Source organism: Xyrauchen texanus, chromosome 4 (assembly GCF_025860055.1).
Source record: "Xyrauchen texanus isolate HMW12.3.18 chromosome 4, RBS_HiC_50CHRs, whole genome shotgun sequence".
NCBI lineage: Eukaryota > Metazoa > Chordata > Actinopteri > Cypriniformes > Catostomidae > Xyrauchen > Xyrauchen texanus.
In genome coordinates, this window is record NC_068279.1 from 41,637,436 (window position 1) to 41,663,955 (window position 26,520).

At 37.0% G+C, this 26,520-nt stretch overlaps 1 protein-coding gene across 1 annotated transcript; it reads right to left on the bottom strand.

Moving 5' to 3' along the window:
- Positions 1 to 1,675: 1,675 nt before the first annotated feature.
- LOC127642928 (3-methyl-2-oxobutanoate dehydrogenase [lipoamide] kinase, mitochondrial-like) lies at positions 1,676 to 25,000 on the bottom strand. The gene is made up of 11 exons (XM_052125377.1): positions 24,592 to 25,000; positions 23,155 to 23,223; positions 22,676 to 22,786; positions 16,914 to 16,961; positions 16,132 to 16,251; positions 15,810 to 15,908; positions 12,636 to 12,709; positions 8,908 to 9,036; positions 6,447 to 6,536; positions 5,254 to 5,409; positions 1,676 to 3,252 (listed from the first exon to the last, which is right to left on the bottom strand). Exons 1-11 carry the CDS (start codon positions 24,838 to 24,840, stop codon positions 3,108 to 3,110), a joined length of 1,290 nt encoding a protein of 429 aa, XP_051981337.1. The 5' UTR covers positions 24,841 to 25,000; the 3' UTR covers positions 1,676 to 3,107.
- Between the last annotated feature and the right edge of the window lie 1,520 nt (positions 25,001 to 26,520).

The window sequence follows — 26,520 nt, forward strand, 5'->3', positions numbered from 1 at the left end:
CCGTTCAAAAGTAATGAGGCTGAAAATTCAGCTTGGCATCACAGGAGTAAATTGCATTTTAAAATACATTAAAATAGAAAACAGTTATTTTAAATTGTAATAATATATTACGATATTACTTTTTTTGTATTTATTATTCAAATAAATGCAATAACTATTTACAGCAATTCATGAATACATTTCTAATAAATTAAATAGCATGCCAAGTATTTTGTATGTATCCTTTCTTTCATGTTGTCGTTGCATAGTCTTCATCATGGTTTGCTGTGCTGCATGGGGATGCTCCAATCGCTCAGAGAAAGGTGTGCGAATGTATGGCTTCCCCACTGACATGGAGAGGAGAAAAAAATGGTTGGCTCAAGTCAGCAGGAGCAATCTAAATATAAATAAAAATTACAACAACAAAAAAAATGTGTGAGGTATTTGCAAAGATTTTACAATTAATAGGGTGTTCGTTACTAACTTTATCCAGCTCCAATCCTTGCCTAATCTGTTAGTTATCCGATAACATCCCTTATCTCCTAATTTAATGAGTAATACTCAACTATAAGGTTTTAATTTACAAGTTATTTTTATTTAGATGTACTGATAATATACAGAATAAGATAATATTATTCTTTAAACGTCTCACCTTTTAAAAGTGCGTCGCAAACGGTTTGTTCTGATGCATCTCTACGGTGTTTGCTGCTACTTCCGGGAACTATTGAGAGGCTCCACGAGCCTCTGGAAAAAAAACGTTCCATTGGAGTCAATGGAGTTGTCGCAACTCTCTCTATATATGGCTCTGTGGCGGATATACAAAAGGAAGTCCCGTCTTATTGGTAAAAGAGCCAATCAACTTTTAGCCTTTCTGTCATTTCGAAAATGCGCATGCGCATAAGCTGGGCCAGCCTCAACAACATCGTTTTTAGTGTGATCTGAGCTGAAGATTCACAATTTATGAAACTTTTTTCGTCATACTGAACTGTTGATTTGAAATAATGTTCTTTGATCGTAATATTGACCAACAGTTCTGGAGAGTTCGGTCTTTTCCATTTAAGTAGATAGAAAATGTACTTTATGCCGCTTGTATCCATAGAAAATAGCTACCTGGGTGCGTTCCAAAGATGACCCCCGAGTGGACTGACTTGCCTTGCGTCACGTGATGAAGGCGTATTCCGCCCCGCTGTAGAAGTGTTGAGTTGACGCCTGTAGTCCCACTTTATATAGTGTTCCCGTCAATTTGACCCGATTAACTCCAGCTATAGATCAACAATACGCATGGTAAATATCAGATTATAGAATTTTAATCGCACCTATTTTATGCAGCTCAAGTGGTTATACAATTATTACATAATTATTATTAATTCCCCGAAGGGAGCGTCCCGCATTGGCCTGATATAAGCCAAGTTGAATGAGGACAACCGTCAACAAATAACTGGAAAAAGAAGTTTAAAAAAAATGACAATACCGGTCACAATTACTATAAATAATGTTGAAAAAGTGCTTATTCCATATTCAGTCATAATGTATGCATAATTACATAAATATGCACACATACATACATACATACATACATACATACATACAGTATACTGATAAAGTAAGATTTGGTTTAATATCTAATGGCAAAATTATCAGAGCTTGATGAACTCTTAGAAACCAATGAACAGAAGGGGGAAAAACTAGACACAAATGTTCTCATTCAGAATTTAATAATGCCTGAAAAAACTTTGCACATTTGGCATCTATGAAATACAAACTCAACATCCAGAAGAAAAACAAAAACAAACATTCTGGGTGCCCCATGCCAAATTTGGCTTTTTTTTTTTTTTTTTTAAATCAAAAGGAATTAATGTTAATGCAGTATGTGCACATTTGTCTGTTTGCATTTCATACCCCGATTCTCTATCATTAGCTTTGTGTAAAGTCATAGTTAATGCTCTGAATGTACCAGTAGAGGGCTAACTTGTGCAAGAAATCCGCAGCACTTGAGTACAGAAAATGAGCATAGCATACACTAGGGCTTTCCTAAAAATCACTGGCTTGATTCATTTCAAAAGGAGAAAACAAAACCGTAGACACAAGACCAGTTATGAATCACTTGCACTATTGTTGAAATGAGCATGAAATAACCTAAATCTTTTAGCAGTTCAATCACAAAAGTGAAAAACTATTTCGAGAAAAACTAATTCTGGTAAGCAAAGCTTATCATCAGTCAGTTTTTCTAATTTTGGCATCCTTTTGGAACATGAACTCGAAGCCCATTGAGAGGCCAAATCAACAGTGGAGCAGGATGTACAAATGCATTCATTTTAATATTAACATCACTATAAACACTGTTTGCTGTACAGAATGTCAAACAAGAAATTTAAAGAATGATTTATATTTTGCTATATTGTGCTAATAACCCCATGAGCCTTTCTTTCATCATACCATTTCAAGCATGAAATATACAGCAAACCCATAAGCTCGTATGGTTAATGTGAAATGTTAAACTATCATAACTGAACACCAGACTGGTGTGAAGCAAGTCAACATATTTTGAATCAGTCTTTTCTGTAAGGCAGTAGACTTCAATTCAGAGTCAATAGAAGATTACTAAAAAAAAAAAAAAAAAAAAAAAAAACTTTCTGCACCCACTCTTGTGTTCTTTTGAGAACTAACAGGACGACATGTCCTTAAAAGAGTCCAAACATTTCACTCATAATTCTGAAGGGAAACCGGTACTTTGCGATCTGGAGAATTTAAGTCATAGAGGGTTGACGGCATCTTCTATCAGTTACTGGAGTGTAAGGAGTCTCATCCCACTTGTTTACATTTGGATGGTAACATGCGGAACCATCTAGCATTCTTAAGGCTGGACATTTATTTTTTTCATCTTTTTAAATCACAGTGAATTAAAACACATTATATGCAGTGCAATCCCAAAGTTGTGACTGTTCACAACATTTAAGCATGATGCCCACAGACTGCAGAAAACCTGATCCAAAAAGTGATGCAGATGAAGTGCAAAAGGCAAAAGAGTTTGGTGGGTAATGTGAGTGAAGTAATAACAGTGGAACTTTCTGGTTTCGGTTCACCTTCCACCACTAAAACTGACCGACTCCATTGAATAAGCCATGGCATCAAACTCTGAAGCTCTCTCCTTTGCCATCGATGTGCCGAAGACGCAGGTAAACGTCAGTGCCAATGCCCTGCATCGACTGGATGGTCAAGGAACCTCCCAAGTACTCTGCATATGCTCGAGATGTAGGCAGACCAAAGCCAAACCTGGAGATTAAAAGTGATATCACTATAAAAAGGCACACCTGTGCACGCACATTCTATATTAAAACATTTTCCGGGTTTAATACAAGTTGAGCTCAATTGACAGCATTTGTCGCCTTTATGTTGATTACCACAAAAATAAAAAAAAAATTAATAAAAATGGTGTCCTCCTTTTCATGTGAGGTACTTACAATAAAAGTGAATGGGGACAATTTTAGATGGTTTAAAAGGGCAGAAATGTGCATCTTATAATTTTATAAAAGCACCAACATCAATTCTTCTGTTAAAACTGATTAATTAATTGACCCGAGGCATCAGTTTGTGTTCAGCAAGGACAGAAGAACGCACAGTATCTTAAAATTCAAAACCATTCTTTTCTATGAACGTGTGCAGACTGGCATGTTGCTCAGTGTTTGATGGTGCTGCCCATCTATGACATCCGGGGCTGCTTAAAAGTCTGCCACATGAAGTTCTCCATTCAATTTAATTAAATTCTAGACTTCAAATGGAGAAATTGCATAATAAACATCACCCTTTCTAATCTTTCAGTTGTTTTTTTCCACACGCCAACCAACAAAACTCATTGCCATCACTTTTATATTCTTGAAAGTGCTAAAATCTTTGTATGCAACTTTTTCTCTGTACAGTGATTAGATCAGAGACAGTTTAGCAGAGACAGACCACTGGTATTAAAATGAATAGGTGAAATTGGAAACTCCTAATGGATGAAGAAAGGAAGTTCCGCCTTACAGACAAAAGAGCCAATCACCATTTAGATACAGACTTGGCCTGTCAGTCGTCATGAGAACGTGCATGCGCATTAACTAAAAAAAAAAACAGCGTGAATTGTGTTTTTAGTGTGATATGAGGTAAAGCAGCGCAATTTACTGCTGATTTGAAAACCGTTCTTTGATTGTAATCATGACCAACCATTTAAGAGATTTTGGTGTGCACCCATTTAAGTAAATAGGAGCTGTACTTTTATGCCACTTGGATCCATAGAAAATACAGTAGCTGCCCAAAGATGGCCACAGAGGACTGACTCGTCTTGAAAGGGACTTTGGATTAGACTAATTGATTTGGACTGTCACCTCTCTACACCAAACCGATACGTTCTGGGTGTAATATCGGTCCATTTTGTGCCACTGGTTTTAGGGTTAATAGGTTGATGTTTTTTTACTTAAAGGGCTAGTTCACCCAAAAATAAAATAATTATCATCATTTACTCACCCAACATGCCTTACAAGGTTTGTATGACTGTCTTTCATCAGCAGAACACAAATTATGTTTTTTTAAAAAGAATATTTCAGCTCTGTATAAAATGCAAGTGAATGGGTGCCAAAGAGGACATTAATTAGACCACTGGAATCGTATGGATTATTTTTATGATGGCTATATGTACTTTTTGTAGCTTCAAAAATGTGACACCCATTCACTTGCTTTTTATGGACAGACAGAGCTGAAATATTCTTCTAAAAATCTTAATTTGGTGTTCTGAAGTAGAAACTAAGCCATACACATCTGGGATGGCATGGGAGTGAGTAAATTATGCAAAAATGTTTGGGTGAACTAATCTTCATAAAAAATAACTTCAATAGGGAAGGCTTTTGTACCAGTAGGCATTTGGTCTTGTCTAATTGGGATCTGAGAAAGCTCCTAGTGCGGGGGGCACTGGTGACATGCCAAGATCCAGATCAAACTGGTTAAATCTGGATCAGGTTGAGTAGACCACTTTAGCTTCTACACATAGTAAGAATGCAAGTCAGCTGATACATGCACCATGTGCACATTTGCTAAAAAGAAAAGTAAATATTTACATGTGAGGATGTGAAGAGCATGTTGGACATGCAAAAAGGAAACATGACCTCAAAATCCACCTCAATAATTACCATGAATAACAACCGAACCATCAAACCTAATGTCTAAAAGGCACAACCAGCTAAACATTTCCCGAATTCTTCACACAGCTCGTTTTTAATCGAACAGAGATGCAATTAATTTTACCCGTGCATGGGTCCAGATTGTGGACCGCTGTTGGTAATGTTGTCGAAAAGATTGCTCATGCGTGGATCCTGTGTACTCTGTTCAGCTGTGCTGAAGTGGTAATCCATCACCTTATCCAGAATGCTGTGAGGAATCCCACCACCACGATCTGAGATCCTGCACAGAAGCATGATCACATTGACTACTACAAGCATTTAACAAAGTAATTGCAAGTGACAAGCAGGAACATGGTAAACTTTATTACTTAAAAAAAAAAAAATGGATGATTAAAGTGAAAATCTCCCATTATAATCCAAATATTTGCATAATGAATTGTGATTGGTCTTCTGTCTTACATTTATTTGCATACTGAATTATGATTGAGCTTTTCTTTCCATTTAAGGTCCAGCCAACAGAAAACAAAACCTGTGCTTTATCATGACAATGGCAAAGCAGCTCTGATCTGGAGTTTCATTTATGTATTAATCCTAATCTAATCTAAATTTTAACACTATTATTTTGCTGCCTTGCAAGCACAGACATTTCCCTCTGGAAATGCAAATCTAGTTTTCATTTGCTCGAGTGATGTCTTTACTTGCAATTACCCACAGATATTACATAAAAGAAAAAGTTCTCATACATGCATACATACATGTAGTGCAAAATCAGTCCTACAAACGAGTTGTATGCTGTAAATAAGTGGATTTGTTTACAGTAAAACAAACATTGTGCCTATGGGTAAGTTTGCTCAGTGCAGACTGAGGTTTTAACACAGTCATCAGTCAGGTGGTTAGACTGTGCACAGTGGGATAAAGGAGCTGCTTTTATAAAGATTTCACTCTGCATGATTAGCTCTTTGTGTGACTAAAAGCTCAAATATCTGTAAACTAAATGCTTCACACTACAGCTACTAATGCTTCGAAAAAATTCTTGCATTGCCAGGAAAATGCATTAATTACATTTTGCTGAGCTTACAGCAGTGCAACCCAAATAGCCAAATGTTGAATAGCCTATAAGGCTGCAGAGTTTGGCAATTAAATTTTTGGAAATGCATTTCAGAATGCAAACATATTTCTAATTCCTTTATTTGGGAAGAAACATGTCTGTAATGTCATACTCCAAATAATGACTGTACCTTTACAGCTTTTCACGATATCGTTATTAGTAAATTCAGAAATAAATTATTGATTTTGGACACTGGTTTATAAACTAACCTTATGACAAAGTCAGTGTCATTGTTTGCGATGGTGACCACCACATCAGGCACATTGTAAGGGGTGTCCAAGTGACTCTCCATGGTGGCTCTGTGAACAACAGGAAATAAATTGTGAGGAACTTCAATCAAATCTCATTATCTTAGCACAAACAAAGTTGTAATCGATAAAGGCCTTAAGTAACTTGTAATGCACTCCTCTACTAGTTTCCACAGATCAATTTCAAGAGAAAGCAGAGCCTTGGGAGCGATTTTACAAAGACAAAAATGTAACCGTGTAGAGGAAGGAATAATTTTGATTCAGTGCCAGCGCTGGCACTAATATAATTTTGTAAGAGACCTAGATGGCAAATGATTGAGGAATTTAATGAGTTAATATGATGAGTAATGCAGCCACTCTCTCAGATGCTTCAAGATAGAACAAGTGCTTTTAAGACAGAGAGCTCCGGCCAAGAACAGACTAATCTCTAGCGACTGGCTGAAGAGTCTGATCCAAGCGTAAACAGCTAGAACAACAAAAATCATTACCACAGAAACGGTTTAGACCTGTGCCTCGGTGTGCAAACATTTTAAATACAGTAATGCACTTACAATAGAAATCTATGGTGCAATGTATTTGGAAGGTTTGAATGCAGAAATGTGTAGCTTGGATTACTGTTAAAGTGCTTAAATTAATTCTTACTTACCATAAATGTTTTTAGAGCTGTACATTTGAAAGTTAACCGGTTTACCTGCATTACATAGTCATGGACTGAGTTGAAATATTGGATATAGTTTAGCACCGTGCAAGACTAGTCTGATATTATAATTGTCTTGTAGCAATACTTTGGAACAGTGTGTATTTTAACATTTGTCCCAGTGCAATGTCTTGCCCCATACACTTCCAAGGGCATTGCTGTAAACATAGTTTTTGCTTTTTTAACAAACTAAGGTCAAAGACAAAATAATTTTCTGTGGTAATAAACAGCATGCCACAGATGTATAAAGCTTAACTCAAGTTGAACCTGGAACATTCTTTTAAAAAAGATGAAGCAAGACACTGTTCAAAGTAAAAGATTGCTATTTTTATGTAGAATAAAATAATTAAAAAAATAGTCAAGACAAACTTTGATGTTAGCTTGACAAAACTGTCTGAAAGTTTAAACAAGTTTTAAGTTTGATGGCTATAAAGATATTAAATAAAAAACAAACAGCTAACTAGCTCGATAGACAGAATGGCACAAAAAAAAAAAGTCAGATAAACCATCAGACAGACAGACAGACAGACTGAAAGATCGACACAACTTATGACACTTTTCCACTGTACGTTATGGTTCGACTTGCTTTACTTTTCTTAGCTTACTTTCCACTCCAGTTTAGTGCCGCCTCAACGTGGAAGGGATTATAGGCTGATCGTCATAGTTCCACCGCCTCTACTGCAGTGACATCATCTTAAACGAGACACAAATAACATGACCGCTAGCTGTCCAGGGCTCTCTCCCTCCCATTGCTTGCCGGTCTAGATAGAGTCCATTCGGAAGAACCACTTCCACTTCCTTCTGTTTGAACCACTCCAGCTGTTGTGGTCATTGATGGTTCTGTAGTCACTTTTAAGTTTTTTTTTTTTTTACATTTCCCTACACTGTTGGCAAGTCCGGTGGTAGCCATGTGCAGCCAACAGCTGAGACACTTCCTGAAAAACTTTTTTGCTTCTCGCAGTTTTGTTTGTTGCTAACTAGAGGAACGTCTGCACCTCGTTTATTGACCATGGCGTGGTTTTGCACACAGCCATTTCTTTTTACGATTCGAAAGTTTCGTGAACAAATGATACTGCTATCGCTGTTGCAAACTTTAAAACTAGCGGGTCGATGTCCCGTGTCGCAAATCCAGTGACGCCGGTAGTGACGATTATCTCTGACCAATCAGTGATCTCCAGGGTTTTGACGTCACATTTAGTATCGGCTCGGCTCGCCTCGCTAGGAAACTTGACCAAGGTGATACTAAAAAAAAGTACCAGGTACCAGCCAAAGTGGAAAACTCCCAAAAAGCAAGGAGAGTTGAGCTGTACCATGCAGTGGAAAAGCCACATTAGAGCAGAAGTTTCAATTAAAGAGCATTCCATTGGCTGATTTGAACATTCAGTCAGTGTCATTCTATTGGATTTTCCCGATTTGTGATCGTCTGCTGTGCAAAAACTGAAAGTCTGATCAAAAAGACACTTTCAGAACAGTCTGAAGGTCTGTTCAGAGTTTGGTGGAAGCTAGTTTGAAAGGAGGCAAGCAGCCAACATCACACACATGCAGCTGGGTAATAGCTGCAATTACAATGCTAATGGATCACTGTTATCTGTATGTTCCCATGACCCAATGGTGGCTTTAGTCCAAACAAAGTAACCACATCAACAGCAAACCTGTCAATCTTCACAGCAGAATTAAATAGTTAAGATAACAGAAGAATTGACCTATATCTGTAAGAAATGTTACCTCATAGCATTCTTCAGCAGCTCGGGCAGGATATAGTCCAGCGGCAGTATAATGAAGGGAAAGCGGGCCGCCACATGGCCATTGATGCGAACACGTGGCGAGTTCCCGTACTGATGCTCACAGAGCCGTCTGCATGGAACACAGAAGAGCCATCAGGACACAAAAACTGATCCAAACATTTACCACATGATTCATGCATGAAAATACAAAACCAGGCTTATGCCATTAGTTATGCACTGCCATGTTATGCAAGTAGGGCTGGACAATCTCAATATTTTTCAGCCTTTTAAAAACGTATCTCTCAATGTCTATGCATTTGCTATGAAATGAGGGTTGATTTATTTCAATCAGAGGAACCATCACTTTGATTAAACAGCCATTGCTACCAAGAAGACTCAAAATGATTACTGCAAGAATTAAAAACAAAGTAAAAATGAAAAATACTGTAAATCTAGAAATAATGTTAATAAAGTCCACGGACAAAATGTACAATTAATTGAACCTAATGCCAACTCTTTGCTACTGAAGTTTAAATCAAACACATCACTGTCTTAACACTCAGTTTTACGACACAATCTTCAGGAAAAATTAATAGCCATATTAAAAGGGCATTAAAATCATAAATTCACAGTGATGGCATTTTACTCAAATGCATGTTATTCGAGCTGTAAAATTGAAAGTTACTGCATTTCCAGGCATTCCACTGTACTAACAATGCCAAGGTTAGCCAACAATGTTTCACAGTCTCATGTTAACATACTAGCAGCTATAATTTTGAAACATTGTGTATTTTAAAGTTGCACTCACAACGGTAATATCCGTTTATGTCATCTTGGACTTACACACAACTAGGGGTGAGGATGCAGCATCATTCAAATGCAATAGTTTTCAGCTATCTGTGCCATTGTATAAATTTACTATTCACAGTCAGCCATGATTAAATCAATCCATTAGTCAAAGAGTCCAATAACTTGGCGGGTGGACAAGCAGCAAGTAGTATTCAGCTGGTCATGTGATCATACCATGGCTGCTTCCATGAGGGGGCCCGCTCCATGTAGAATAAAACAGCTTTTATAAGGTTACTTATTAGTCTTCATCTCATGTGCTCATGATTTTATACATAGGTTTCACTATTAATTTCTTTAGGAGTATAACTTTTAATGAGGATAAAATTACTGAATGCACCTTTAACAATCGTCCTGGTGCAATGCCTTGCCCAATAGACTTCCATTATAAGCACAGTAGCACACTGCTGTTAATGTGATTTTAATGACACAGTCTTTAGGAAACTTAATGTCCAACTAAACAGCACATTAAAATCTTGTATAATATATTCATATATAATTTATTACATAAACCGCTAAATTAAACAATTAAAAAAGCAAAAATGATATTAATTTATCACCCAGTCCTATACAGAATTACTGATGTGAATAACCTGAATTAATTAGTGAGTCATGAGTCAGGCAGTTCAATAGAGCCATCTTGAACATTTCATTATGTTTAAAGGGCTTGTAGAAATAATTTGACACTAATTAATGAGAGGTTGATCCCTGGCCAACAGCGTGCAGTTCACAGGGACTGTGCTCTGTCTGGTCTTTAAAGGGCAGGCTTTGATCATGCCAGCGTGAAGTGGGACAAGGCAGTTTGGCTGATGCAGCGTTTCTTAACCATGAGAATCTCATGAGACAGGCGTGAGCAGAGCAGCCTGACCTCTACTCTTACAAAAGACCATGCAGACAATGTGCCATATTTTTAAGGCAGCAAAAATCAATACTGAAAACAGTTGACAACAAATATCATTAAGCTAGTACTTTACTAACATTGTGCAAACCCATGTCCACATATGTGAATGTTGCATTTTGGCTTCGCTATATGCAACGCATAATTGAAATAAATAAAAACAGACTGAATACTGTTCGCAAGACTCTAAACTGTCATTTAAGGGTTAAACGTGTGGTGCACCGTGTCACAACAGCATGACGTCGAATTTCGTTAAGTGCTCCTACAGGCGCAGTGATTGGATGATGATGCTGGCCATTACTTTAAAGAAGAATGGTTTATTCAACTTTATAGAAAATCAGCTGTAATGTCTAGATTGTCTCAATAATATAAATAACTAACACTCCTGGAAACAAACAATTTTATGGAAAAAAAGAAAAACTGACTTTTTATAGCTTGGTATTATTTCGAATTTCACAACGTAGTCTCACTGTACACACGTGGACATACATTTTTAGGAAACCTATTTGCATGTTTATTAGGTGCCACTTCATACAAATAAAAAAGGGAAATGGAAAATGCAAATGTGGGGGGGGGGTCTCAGGATGATAACACAACATTTATAGTTCAACTTTGCACACCTTGTATTGCATCCATAGATTTTAATTGTTTTGTTGTTGTACAGCTGCACTAGTCTCAATAGCCAAATTTTTTTTTCTATTGGCATACAGTCCGTTAACAGGATATTCCAACCAAGAACTGCACACTTAGACAGGAAGAAACCATCTGATTGACATGAAGTGACCAATCACAATTAGTTTACGTTCGATTTAGGGACATGTTTATAGGAAATCATTTCTAACAGAATAATTGGTTAATAACTGGCAGATTAATCAATTGTCAAAAATAGTCATTAGTTGCAACCAGACATATTTCACTAAGCATTCATTTCAAGATCATAATTGAACTGCTTTGTATAAATGAAGACAAAGCTGGCCCTAAATCAGAATTAGCATTTGGAGATACTCGGTGCATATGCAAGCCATAAGTAGAATGCAAAAAAGGCCTCTACAATGACTGACTGGACAACAGCAGTGAAGGGAATAGAGTGGTGAACTGCTGGCGAACAAATACACGTGTTCAGCAACTGCACGTTCCTCAAGGCAGGGCCACAAGCATGAAACTCGTGACCACACAGTACACACTCAGCATTGTGACCTTTGATTCTGATTTATTAAGGATTTAAAGAGCCAAACATCTAGGACATGTCTGGAGAAAGCCTCTAAACTTTTAAAACCTTGAAGATACATACTGGGAGTAAAATAACAGCGGGTAATGGGAACAAAAATCATTTGTTTTTTTACTGTGATCTGATTGGGTAATGTGGTTGCTATGAAAGCAAAAAACTAAGTTTTGGAGACTTCCTCTTCTGTTCTGAGGTCATTGTTAACGTAGGATGATTTATGAAATAGTGTTGTGTTAAAGGGTTTGAGTCACTGCGCACACCCTTTAACAGGAAATATGCATGGGTGGCAACTTTATGTAAATGTCATTTCTTTAGTGTTTGGAATTTTTAACATGAATTATGAATGCTATTCTACAGTAGCAAACAATTCAAGAAATAACTATACATGCTGTTCCCTGCAAATCATTCCTTGACACAAACAAAACATGACTGTTTACACATTTAACATAAGTATCAAAAGTAAATACATGTTTTGCTCCCACTAAGCAAATGTTACACAGTAGCTCTACAATGACCTTTAACACTTATCTTGGTAAATCATGGATGACTAGCCTGGGATCTGGCCTTTATTCTAAGCAAACAAAGCACATGTACACACACAGGCAGACACACAAGCTGTTGTAAACAGAGCGGACTTTGCTGATAAACCCCAGGAAGTCTTTCAGATAACCACTCTTTCAGATATCCCTTGATTGTAAACAAATAGTAGAGGGTGCAAGGAAGACAGAAAAAAGAAAAGGTCAAATGAGGACATACTTACCGAGCAAAATCAACCCACTTCTCGATTATCTTTTTAGGGGAAAGGCGTCGGCATATGATGCCTACAAAATCAGGCTGAAATAAAGGGATAAATTTGTCAAGACACAATAACATATCGTAAACTTACATTCAAACTCCTACACAGCAACTTCCTAACATCAACACATTGCACATTCAATTATGGCCTGCTCTGTGGTTGCAAAGGTGTTAATTTTTTTTGCATGTTACTATATGGTTGCTAGGGTGTTCTGGATGGTTTCTACGGCATTGCTAATTGGTTGCTAGGGTATTCTAAGTGGTTGGAGATGGTCAAAGTGCCCGGCCCCAAGTCTCTATGATATTCTGATATCTCTATGATATATTTCCTCAAATATGGCTATGGTCTATGGGATGTTTTCTGACCATTTTATCATCCACCAGGCACAAAAATAAACATCACCTCTCCTTAACACAATGCAAACAATGTGGAATGAAGTTTAATATTTGGGGATTTAAACAAACCCCTAACTCCAAGTACAAGCAATATTTATGCTTGCTTAACAAACGCCACCAATAAAACTAAATTAAATTTAATTTAAGTTTGCTCTCAAATAGTTTGCAATAGTGTAAATAGTCTTGCACAGAAACATTACAGCAGCCATCAAGTCTTAAAAAACAAAAGGAAACTAGTCTAGCGAGTTAGTATTACAGTTAGTCTCTTAGCCATTTGACAGCAGATGTGGGAGGAGGGGCTCTTTTATATTTAGCCTGTGCATGTGGGTCATATGAATTATTGCCAGCTCATTTGGAAGTCAGTACGAGACACTTATGTCATTGGGCTAAGAGTTTAAAACTGCATCTCAGGTACACACGTTCATAGGTTTTTTTTAATAGAAGTACTGGCGAGTTTCCTAGTATGGTTGAGTACCGCAAGCGGTTTAAAGTACATTGTAATTACTGTCTGGCAAAGGAGCGATAAGAATTTAAGCAACGCACCTTGTCAAACCAGCGAGTAGACCGCTCTGCCTTCCACTGATGATGCGCTTTTTCATTTAATGACAGTTTGACGACTAAAAAAAAAACAGTGCTTATGACTAGAAATGCCGTCAACTAGTGAGACAGGACACAACCAAAGTGAGACGCTCCAAAAGCAACCACCTGATACGCGAGTACATACACCAACATTTAGAAATAGTGCAGGGGGAAGCAGACAATTAATAGGGTTATGTTCAATGATAGAATTGACATCATGCGTTTAAATTATCTGGATTATAATACTTATTAATCCCATGTATTGTATTTATAATTATTCCAAATCAATGAATTGCTATTTATATAATCAGCACATAATCTAATTAATTCAACTGAACAAATTATCAATTGAGAGCCCTAGGTAAAATACTTTCTCTTGTCCAAGCTTAATATGTGGAGATAACTGCAAGTAATAAATTGACAATAATTGTACGTTTCCATCCATGTCAGTGGTTCCCAACCTGGGGTTTGTGCATAAACATTAAACACTGTTCAAAGCAAGGGATTAGGTTTGGTTTAAATGTTGGTAGGGACATATTGCATGGATAAAATTCAAAATGTTGGTAAAAATGTTGGAAAAATCTATTAATTTCAAAGGATTGGATTTAAGATACCAATGAAAATCTTGGCCCTGTAATCTACAGAATTTTTGTTTTTGTTTTTAAACGACTGTGATTGGTGCATCCTACGCAGCGCTGAGAAAAGTAACAGGTGCCACATGACAACACCGTTTATGAGCCATTTCAGAAGAGGTAGAACAATACATTTACACATGAATAATTATACGAAGCACCTTAAATATTAAAAAAGAAATTAATAACACAGTATAAAGTTAAAAGTATTTTCTGTGTGGTAAAATTGCCCAAATATTGGTCTGGATATTTCCGATTTTCTGAAAGTTGATAGGGACAAGTCCCTATCACCCCTACCTAAATCTACACCTATTGTCCAAAGACCTTGACATCATGGCAAGTACACCAAGTGCTTGCAAGTTTATTTTTCTTTGATCTTAAAAATGCATGGAATTTCTGCGATTTCATAACAGTGTGCTTAAATGTCAAAACCACTTAAAACTGCATACCTCGCTGACATGTTAATGTTTTATAATAAGACCATCAAGCAGCTGCAGGGCTCGGTGTCGAGTATCGTTCTATCGTGGTTATGCAAACTTTCGACACATGACAGGGATTGCGTGTTCTACACAGCCATTATACTTGGAGTTATTTTTGCATTTCTCACAGCCTTGGATGATAGTGCTCTCTCGTGCACACAGAGGGGAGATACTGAGTTAAGAAGACCTATAAAGCAGGCCCAGACAGAATTTGCATATGCAGAACCCTGAAGAATACTCAGTGACATCTGTCGCTTCATAAAAGTTCTACACATTTCCCATCCCTCACATGTTTATCAAATATTAAATAAATTGATGATGCTTTCAGCAACCAACAAGTACTCTCATCTTTGTTTAACACATTTAAATCCCTTCTGCAGAATTCCGCAGATTTTCCCTCAAAATCTGTGCAGAAATTACTAAGACCCCTTTGGGTCAGCTGCTACAACACAATCACACATGAAGTAAAACACTGACACATGCCATTTCCCATAAGAAATGTTTTCAACGTTTTTAGCGCGTTTACCTTCCCACGCGGCTCTACCGCCAGCGGGTTGCATCAGCAGCATGGGAGACCCGGGTTCAAATCCATTGTTGAAACCAGGAAGTAATCGTGTTTGCTTTAACCGTGACAAGCACGATTCGGAGGTTGCACTTTTCCCCCTTACATCTCATTTTTTAAACATTAATGGTTAGGTTTAGGTTGGGGAGTAGAGTCCATAAAATATGCATTCCTCTTCACTGAACTACGTCATGTACCGCTGAAAAACCTAGCTTGACGCTCACACGTGCCTATATGCACTACAACACTTCTTGCTTTGGCCACTGGTGGGTGGTTTTTTACATTTTAGTCAGAACATTCACAGTTTTCTTGAGCAACCACTGGGTGGTGCCATGATGATTCTAATTGCCCGTTTTCGGTTTCTGATCTCGAGACGCAATGTAAAACTAACTTTATTACATGCTTTGTCTTTATAGATCCAGATTCATAATACCTACAAAATATTACAATGAAAAAAAAAGTGTGCAAAAACAATTATGCAAGTGACGTACATTTTCCTCATGCAGGGCGATGTGGTGTGTGGCCAGCATTCGGATGCCCAGACGAGATGTCAAGGTTGTGTCCAAGAAATTACGAACCAGAGTTTCATCCTGAACAAAAAAAAAAAAAAAATCCACTAAGGTTACAACTGGATTAGTCCAATTTGAAAGTATAATATGGATGGACAATGCCCCAAAGCCAAAAGACACTAATATACGTTCCTACAATAATCATAAGCTAGAAATAAAATTGACATTTTTCAGAGACTATTTCTAAAGGCAAACCAAGCAATATATTATTATGCCACGGGTGATAAAAAAATAAAAATCTTACCACAATGTGTTTACGACATTCCCTGAATCCCTCAGCTAGCAATGTGACAACATCTTTGTGGTCATCAAGGAGCTGTTTAACAAGCTTGCTATAGTGAGCTTCAGTCTCCTGGTCTTTTATCTGGAGATAAAATGTTGGTGGAAAGGTTGGCAAAATATTATTAATGTTAGTAAAAATATTCATATAAAATTTTAGAGAAAATGTAATCAGCCAGTCATTATCGCAAAAATAAATTAAAAAAACAATAATAAAAAGACAGAAATTGTATTATTTGATCATATGATAAGATACTGCAACAGGGTGGAAACTAGTACAGCTACGCATGAAATCATTGTATGGGACAATGGTCAAATATACATTTTAATACCATATATTTGACAGCAGTCCTACGATTGACCAATTAGAATCAAGTATTCATGAGTCATGTAATAGGGTGTAAAATAAATTTGAGTTACTAAAATAAACTACAGCAATCATGTCAATTGCTTCATATTTTCAGGAGTCAGATATCGTGAAATATGGGAATTTTTATTTGATCACCAAACTCATACAAAGATGCTGACCACATAAGCATTGACTCAGCAATGTGCTTAGTCAGTCAACAAAGTAGTATGTTTCACCTGTGAGAGCTGATATACAGTCCTCTTAAGCTAGTACTGGTGCACTGAGCAAACAAACAGGCTTCTCTGGTAACATAATTTAATTATGGCAGAGATTGCAAACTGGTCAACAACCTGCCTGTGCATGAATGAATATGGATAAGTTTGGTCAATTTTACTTACAGCGGGGAAGTCACTCAGCATATGGTAGGCCCTGATATAAAGCTCGTGCTGTAGAGAGAAAGAAAATGGATGTTTACAAATTAGCTCTGTTGTAGTGTTCACAAAAGGCCTGTTTGCCTCATCCTTCCCTGAAGCCCATTCCTGGCCCCTTACCACACTTCCATGAGTGCATGGCTTACATTCTTTATGAATTCTAGGAACACATGCCAAAAAGAGGAAGCAGTCATCAGAAAACACTTAAACAAGCTAAAGGTTTCGATTTATCAGCCTTAATAAAGAAGGAAATTGACTTCCAACCAGATTTAGCCAATTCAATTTATTCAACTGACGACATTTCTAAACAAGCAAATAACATGTCTTCTCAAATGCAAAATAAATTATAGCTAGGTTCATATGCTGTGATGACCAAAGATATTTGGTTTGACTGACATTTTTTATTGATTAAATATCTAACTTTTTTTTTCATAACAGCAGTTCAGTTAGATAAAGCCCAAAAACAAAGATGAAAATTTATTTGTATCCTTTTAATACATCACAAAACAATTTTGCATAAATATGATGGTATAAATAATAATAATAATAATTAGTAGTAGTATTCAAATATTCATACTGCGTGTTTTATTATTGTTGCCCAATTATTTATTTTATTGTGACAAAACTAAATTAAATAATAAAAATATATATTGTTTAAAAAAAAAATGTTTAACGAACAATTTTCCTCTATTCAGATTCTATTCAGAAGTATTATCAAATAAAAAGCAAGAACATTTACAAACAGAATCAATACTTAACCCCCCACCCACAAGAACACCCCAGTGGTCCCAAATGATTATAGAGACACAAAAAATAAAATTATATAAAAAAAGTATTAAATAAAAAAATATATATAAATCACACACAAAACATCTACACCTCTCTCTCTCCACCGTCCCTCACCGAGAGCCCTCCAAATATTTTGAACACCAGGCCACTAATCAGGCTAATCAAGACTCAGAGAGGGATAAAGGCCGACTGGAAGCTGCAGTGCGACAGAGAGAGATTTACGGACAGCTGTCCAACAACTTTTTTGTGTTTGTCTTAGTGTCAGTTTTATATTAAACTATTATATATATATATTTTGTCAAGCCGGTTCTTGCCACCTCCTTTCCATTAATACCTTTACACCCTTCTTCAAAAGCTGCCACCCTCCCAATCTAGTGCACACCACTCCAGAAATGATGGCGCTCCGACTTCCAACCCCTTAAAATGACTGCCAATCATAACACTTTCAGAAACCAATTTTTTTATAAATTTGTCCCCCAAATTTATGATCGATCCATCGATTTTAAAATCTTTGTAAAATCTAAAATTGCATGAGGCAAACCATTGCATCTCTAGATGCAGAATTAAAATTTTTTAGAATCCTAGTCCACACTCCTTCCTCCAATAAAAAAATTATAATCTTTCAAATGGGGCATGAACCTCCTGTTCAACAGAAAACCAGGGAGGGGCTCTCTCAGGTGAAATCGACCAATAAGCCAAATGTCTGAGACCGAACGCATAATAACAAAACAAGATCTTGGTTAAGCCTAGCCCACCTTTGTCAATCGGCCTATGTAATTTGCTGAAATGTAGTCTGGGACATTTACCATTCAAAATGAAGGACTTCGCTATGCTATCAAATTGCTTAAAATACTAGAGGGGGACATCTATAGAGAGAGATTGTAGCAGGTAGTTGAATTTTGGAATACAATCAATTTTAATAACAATAATCTTCCCAATCATCGATAAATGTAATGAAGCCCACAACGCTCAATTAATCAAAAGTTTAAGTTTAAAAATTAATTCTAACTAAATCTGATAAAGTTGTTGGGACTAAAATACCCAAATACTTAATGCCCTGTTTGGGCCACTGGAAGGCCGTTACTGGGCAGAATGCTGTCAGAGCCAAAGCTTTGGATTTAGACCAATTGACTTTGTATCCTGAGAACTTGGAAAAGTAATTATTAATTCTGTGGAGGCAAAGCATAGATCTAGTGGGGTCAGAGACTAATAAGAAAATATAATCTGCGTAAAGCTGAAGCTTATGTGCCACACCACCCACCACAACGCCTGGAAAATCATCCTCCTTTCTTATCGCGGCCGCTAATTGTTCCAGGGCAAGACAGAACAATAAGGGGGAAAGAGGGAAACCCTGACTCGGTGTGTGTGTGTGTATATATATATATATATATATCATGAAGGAGGGAACAAAACAAATGTATTCACACACATTATATATTTTCCTGGATAACAAAATACCCGACGGGTAGAGAATGCACTGATGAAGCTTCTTTGCCAGAGAGATGTTCACAATTGTTGTAAAGCCATCTTTCAAAAAGTTGAAAAACATTTTAAATGCACTTATTTTTTTCCAGTTTCATTTGAACTTTTAGTTAAAATAAATAAAAAACAAAGTTCAAAGTTTGAATCCCATAGTAACACCTAGCGTCCAACCAGCGGTAATACCGGTGTTCGACCAAAGTATCGAAAAAAGTATCATTTAGGAACCGGTATTCCTATTCAAGATATTGGTATCGAAAACATTAACGATACCCAGCCCTAGTCATACTGTATGATCAGACCCCTACGAACCATCTTAAGTGCCTCCTAAGCCATGCCCACTGAGGATACTAAGAACCAGTTTGTCTCCATATAAACATTGATTTCAGTCTTTAACGTTTGTTGGAATTCAGGATTTTGCAAAAGGGAAACATTAAAACACCAACTATATGATTTATTTTTCTCCTTAAGTGGCAACATCTCTAAAGTCACCAGTGCGTGATCTGAGACTAAAATGTTTCCTATTGAGAAATCAACATCAGATGAAATGAGGGACTTGGATATCAAAAAAAAATATAAAAAATAAAAATCTACTCTAGAATACATTTTATGGATGGATGATAAAGATTATAATCCCTACCAGATGAGTTCAAAAGTCTCCAAATATCTGTAAGACAAATATATTTACACATCCTGTGAAGTGTCACTGTTGCTCTAGGGGGCTTACACACTTTTGCTTCACTATGATCAAGGACTGAGTCTATCAAAAGATTAAATTCTCCACCCCAATATTATACCATGAGGTGTGCCAGCGGCTTGCAACATCCCTTCAAGATCAATAAAAAAAAGCCCCGATCATCAGTGTTAGGTGCGTAAATATTATCCAAAACCAACCTTAATGATTCTCCCTAATTTATCTTTAATCTGTTTGAGAGATTTGAACTGTAGACGTTTACTTATCAATGTAAGGACTCTCCTGCTCTTACTTGAACCAGCGCTAAAGAAAACTTGCCCACCCCATATCTTCCCACGAGGAAAGATGCGTTTCTTGAAGAAACACTATCACATTTCTTAAGCTTAAGAAATAACCTTCCTTCTATTTATGGGGTGCCCCAACCCATTCACATTCCACGTGGAGAAAGATAACCCACTCATAATAACATTTTACATTTTGATATAATAGAAAAAATAAATTGTGTCAAAAACAAGATTATACAGACCACATTCCAACATTAGTGCAACAATCAACATCTCCCCATACCAAACAAACAGAAAAAATTAAAACATGTGCATTAACCCCACGCACGACAGCATATGTAGATCAGCAGAAAATGATGATTAACAGATGGCAATTGTGGTTATTTATGGTTTTGTATCAGTAAATAAGACGGAAGAGAGGAATATCTTGAAGAGGTCAGACCATCGAATTAGCGGATAATTCCCTTCCGATGACTCCCAGATAATCGATACGTTTCTCAAAATCTGCCACTCGTGACCAACTGTAAACTTTGTTTCCATCGCCATAATCGAACAACATATTACAGAGAGATCCTCCAAGTCAGCAACAACCTTCTTCAGTATCACAGACATGTTGGACAGTTGCCGTTGAACCTCATACATTACGTCGCTCATACGTCCGCTCCTCGCATGGTGTCACGTGATCTCAAATTGTAACAATTATTCAAATTAACTATTATAATTCATTATTAAAATTAAGCATTCTACATTTAAATTAAATGTACATTTTCTAAAAATGTTATTAAAATGTTCATCCGGCATAGACTTATAATGATTATTTGGTAGATGTCAAAAAGCAGAAAACAACATTAACATGCTAAAACTATTAGTAAAACTGAATTATTGTTTATTATTATTATAAAATATTACTACATTTTAATGTCAAATTAAACTTTGTAAAATGTTTATAAGAAAATACTGCATTTTTTATTATTGTAATACAATGATTATTTTTGTTATTGTGTAAAAGAAATAAAACAATTATATATATATATATATATATATTATTATTATTATTATTATTTGTTATTCTAATCAATTATTTAAAACGTAAATTAATTTGTCAAATTAATTTAAATACAAATTTGTTAATTTACTATTTTTAAAATATTCATACTGCTTGTTTTATTATTGTAGTCTATTGTGTCAATATGCAGTAATAATCAAAACATTATTTTGGCATACCAGTTTTTGGACAACTGGATATCAGCCAATCACTAGTTTACTAATTTAACTACATTACTGAATTAACTGCACTGAACACACTCTAAAAAACAAAAGCTGTACATGAGACTCTCTCTGGAGTGTAGCTGAGTGCAGATGTGGGTAAAAGTTCACAGAGGAGGAGGACTCACAGAAAGAAGTAAACAAGCAGGAGAAAAGAGAAGGAATCCTCATTAAGAGACCTTGTCTTTCTGCATGCTACTTGCTGATTTCCTTTTCATTCTACCCATATGTAGATCAGCAGAAAATGATGATTAACAGATGGTAATTGTGGTTATTTATGGTTTTGTATCAGTAATAAGACGGAAGAGAGGAATAGCTTGAAGAGGTCAGGCCATCGCCACATGAGTCAAAGTGAGAATAATAAAACATTTTATTTGGAGTTTGTACTATAACTGCAATGAGAGACAACAGACAAACTGCTTTGTCAGCAAGCCTAGTTGACAGTCAATATGAAGAAAAGACTTAAAGTAGCAAAATGATTATATAACATGACATTAAATGTAATAATGCTTCCCAATATTTTATGATTTGGCAATCATAAAAGTATTATTTCCAAGGGTAAGATTCACATTTAAAACAAAAAATAGAGATATTGATTTAATTCAATTTTTAATTCTCTGAAGGAAAAGCACACCTTATAAGTGGGCATTATAATTAGTGATTATTGGGCCACTTTGATATTATAGGATTGGTTAAATACTGTGAAAAATAATCTTAATTTCAGCAATTGTATGTACATCTCAATAACCTAAATTGTATCATGTAGACTATATCAGCCAGCTGCCATCCTGCTCACTAGATATTGGTATCTGCAATTCCAAACCCATATCATTCAATCACTAATATGATGTACCCGTTTATGAGGCTATCCCATACTGATCCAACTACCAAATAAAACTGCCACATGCATTAATAAAGCACTTCCAATACAACCAAATCAATACCAAGCAACTAACCCTCCATATATAGTTGTCATGAGCACAGGAGGTCTGATAACACTGGCACTGAATCAAATATGGTGGTCAGCTTAGCAATTTGGACCTCCATCGGAAAAACACTATGCCGAACCTCAGCTCCTAATCGCTCAAAATCACGTCTGAGAGTTTCATGGGTTGAGCATGTCTAACAAACAAGCTTGTAAGATAGACGGTAAGACAACCAATCACAAAAACATGAATGACAACAGAGAAATCCCACAAAGAAATAGGGTAACTCACCACTTGGAGAATGGTTGGGTTGCAGCCAATAATGAAGGGCAGGCTGCGAAAACCCTTGATGCGATGAGCAATACGGACAGGCAGCTCTTTGTGTAGGTACTTGGCACTGCTCTGCATTAAAATAAGTAACATACAGCAACTTAATATTAACTATCTTAATGAAGTATAGACTGATTCTTAGCCCCTAACGGCTGAAACAATAGTCCAGCACTAACAGAATAGTACCAAAAAGTACTTTGGTATCACAATACAATTTTTTTAAGTTCCATGTAAACATCATGGTATATATGGTAATCATTCAGTAGAACCATGGTATATATCAAAGTATCATGGTATTACCATAACGATACCAATACCATCGATGAACACAGATGCGAAGCACTCTTGTGTGCAACAAATGGCTGTAAAGAGTCTTATAAAAGACTGGAATCAATGTGGGCTGGGATAAATGCAGAATACGAGACAGGGTGTGTAATTACCAGGATATGTTGTCCATCAGGAGACTTCCCTGCATACAGCATAGTGGCTGGTGTGAGTCTGACAGAATGCTGTGAAGAGAACATTACAGTTAAAAATAGGGCTGGTACAGACAGACTTCCAGACTTGCTTAGATTCTGATTCACAAGCAGTCAATTTGGTACCAATTCATATGGTTGTATTTCAGTTATAATGTCCATTTTGCTAACATTTGAAAGAAAGTAATGGCAGTGTGAACATTCTACCTAACTTCTCTTCTTGTGTTCCATGGAATTAAAATCTTAAAGGGATAGTTCACCCAAAAACAAAACTTCTCGAATCACTTACTCGCCCTCATGCCATCCCACATGTGTATGACCGTCTTCTGCTAAACACAAAGATTTTAAGAAGAATATTCCAGCTCTGTAGGTCCATACAATGCAAGTGAATGGTGACCAGAACTCAGAAGGTCCAAAAAGGACATAAAGGCAGCATAAAAGTAATCCATAAGACTCCAGTGGTTAAATCAATATCTTCAGAAGCGTCCAACAAAGCAACAGAAGAGTCCAACAGAGCAGTGTTCAGCAGAAGCAACTACTTTTTGGCATGAGGGTGAGTAATGGATGAGAGAATTTAAATATTTGGGTGAAATATCGCTATATGATGTGCATAATGAATCTATTAGCACATAACACTAAAGGAGCCGTGGCCAAGGTTTAATCATGTTGGGTTTTGTTGAGTCATTAAGGCAAGTCCTCTGAGATCCACAATGTAGGACGGGTTACATAAGGATACTGCACACATGCTTGCTCTGTCTCATGACTGAAAACAAAATGACAGCGGGGAACAAATGATCACTGATGATGAGGAGCATGATGCATGTTTAAATGCACATTTCATCTACAACCAAGAACACTTGCAAATGAAATTGCTTTCTCAATTAGTTAAGACTCACACTAAAGTTTTCTGTCCTTGGTTTGACCTGTGTGTGTGTAAACCTCGTGGCTGTTTAACAGTAGACACAATGCTTAGGGTTTAGGCTTCATGCAAGATAAAGTAACCAAGACAGTTTTTGCATTCATAATAAAGTCAAACTAGTAATAAGACCATACAAACAACAATCCCCCCCCCAAAAGGGCTTTAATACAAAAGTCTGATCATTTGAATCAGATTGATTAGAAATCTCCCCCCCAAAAATACACATTTCTAGCAGACATAGCTCATTTTACATGATATTACTGTACAACCATCTCATATGGGACAGGGGGTATAAATTTGCCAAATGGACTGAGATTTAATTAATATTGGCAGGGATACGGTGTGTGGCCAAAGGTTGTAAACGAGTCCAGTCTAAAACACACTTTGTGATATTATGGATGGAGACCACAACGTATTGATCTCCATCTAGGGCATTAAGAGACAAAAGAGAGTATGTTTTTAAGGAGACAATGGTGACTGACCTTCTCGGCAGATGCATCGATGGCAGACTGGTTGTAAAAAGACGTGACGGTTTTGGACCTCTCCCGAGCCAGTTCCGTGTGACCGGACATGGACGATGTAGACCGAAATCTTCTGTCGATGCCATGTCCTCCAGCCGACTGTGGCGCGAGTGCTCTGGCTGAAGGGGACAGAAAGAGCCGGGTCATCTTGATCTTGGAGCCGCCGCAGCCCAACAGCTCCATGGCCTGGCCTGTCACGCGGCCTCGCATTTTTACTCTCGTTTAACGTAAATAACAGAAATAACGAAAAATCAACCCCTTATCATTACTATAAAAAGACAGTCCGACTACCTCGCCATCTAAAAAAATGGCTTTGTTCGTGCACAAAGGCACGTCTCTAGCACCATCACATCGCTGGATGTGAAATAGGGAGGAGATGAAACGCACTCTTGTGGCGTTTATCAGAAGACCCGTGTGAGCAGCCAATCAGCGACCGGAGGGGCGGGGCTTAGCGCTCAAGCACGGCCTCAACAGCCATAACGCAGCAAGGACAGTTTGTACTTCTTTTGACTCTCACATTTATTCACGTAGTCGAAGATTGTAAATGGCACTTTTATTGTGTCCATTCTGCTTGATGTGAAACTAGCATAAAAAAGCAAGAGAATGTCATATTGTTGTGATAACATGCTATGTAAAAATGCAGATAGACGTTAAATGCCAGTTTCTGTTAAAGGTTTTCTTCTATTTTTTTCCTCGTCAAAAAATAAATGAATAGTAATTTAGAAACATGTGTAAAAAAAATCATTTGCTTATAGCATGAGATGAAGACTCATATAAAAGCTGTTTTATTCTACATGGACAGGGTCCCCTCATGGGTGCCACCATGATGTAATCACGTGACTAGCCAAATACTACTAATCTCAGTAACCACCCTGTAATTGGACACTTTCGTTCATGGATTAAATTAGTCATGACTGTAAATAGTGAATTTTTACAATGGCATCTCTAACCATTCCATCTGATTGATGCTCCTAGATTTGGATGAAACATGAACATTCCCAGGAATGAAAAGTCTCTCATAATTTACTCAAACTCATGCCATCCTAGACGTGTATGACTTTCTTTCTTCAGCTAAACACAACAGATATTTTTTTAAGAATATCTCAACTCTGTAGGTCTATTCCCATGGTTCCCAACACTGTACCTGGAGGCCCCCAACACTGCACATTTTGTATATCTCCCTTATCTGACACATCCTATTCAGGTTGTGGAGTCTCTACTAAGGAGCGAATGAGTTGAATCAGGTCCATTTGATTAGGGAGATATCCAAAATGTGTAGTGTTGGGGGGCCTCCAGGAATGCAAGATTGAATGGTGACCAAAAATGTGAAGCTCCACAAAGCACATACATGCAGCAAAAAAGTCATCCTTATGACTCCAGTGGTGAATTCCATGTCTCCTGAAGCCAATCGCTTTTGGGTGAGAACAGACAAAAATATCCCAATAAACCTTGACATAAGCAGTCTCCTTGGTGGTGAAGATTTCACACTCGATTACACTTCCTAGAACCATCTAGCGCTCTGCACATGCGTCAAGCACTAGGAATTGAAATTGAAATCACGACGTGCCTAGCGACTGCAATGGCCAAATGTCCCGTAAAAAAAAGAGTTAGACTTTGGTCTGTTCTCAACTAGGGTGAGTAAATGATTGGAGAATTTTCATTTTTGGGTAAAGTATTCCTTTAAGTCCAATACAACTGCCATATTGACCAGGACAACATACACAGCAATTTCTGAGTGCATCTTTACGACACCAAAACTATTGGTTAAATGTGATAGATGCACTTCATGCATCCTAATCTGGAACTACTAGTATGTCATGTCACGGAAGCCTTTTAGGATGTCTAGGCAGAACCCAGGTACCAAAAAGGACACATACCATGGCAATGTCA

Excerpts from the sequence above, each read along its gene's own strand:
- LOC127642928 (XM_052125377.1), bottom strand. The coding sequence starts at position 24,840 with ATGCGAGGCCGCGTGACAGGCCAGGCCATGGAGCTGTTGGGCTGCGGC. Across the intron at positions 23,224-24,591 it reads TCGATGCATCTGCCGAGAAG|CATTCTGTCAGACTCACACC; the intron begins GTCAGTCACCAT and ends TTCTCTTCACAG. Across the intron at positions 5,410-6,446 it reads GACACTGACTTTGTCATAAG|GATCTCAGATCGTGGTGGTG; the intron begins GTTAGTTTATAA and ends GCTTCTGTGCAG.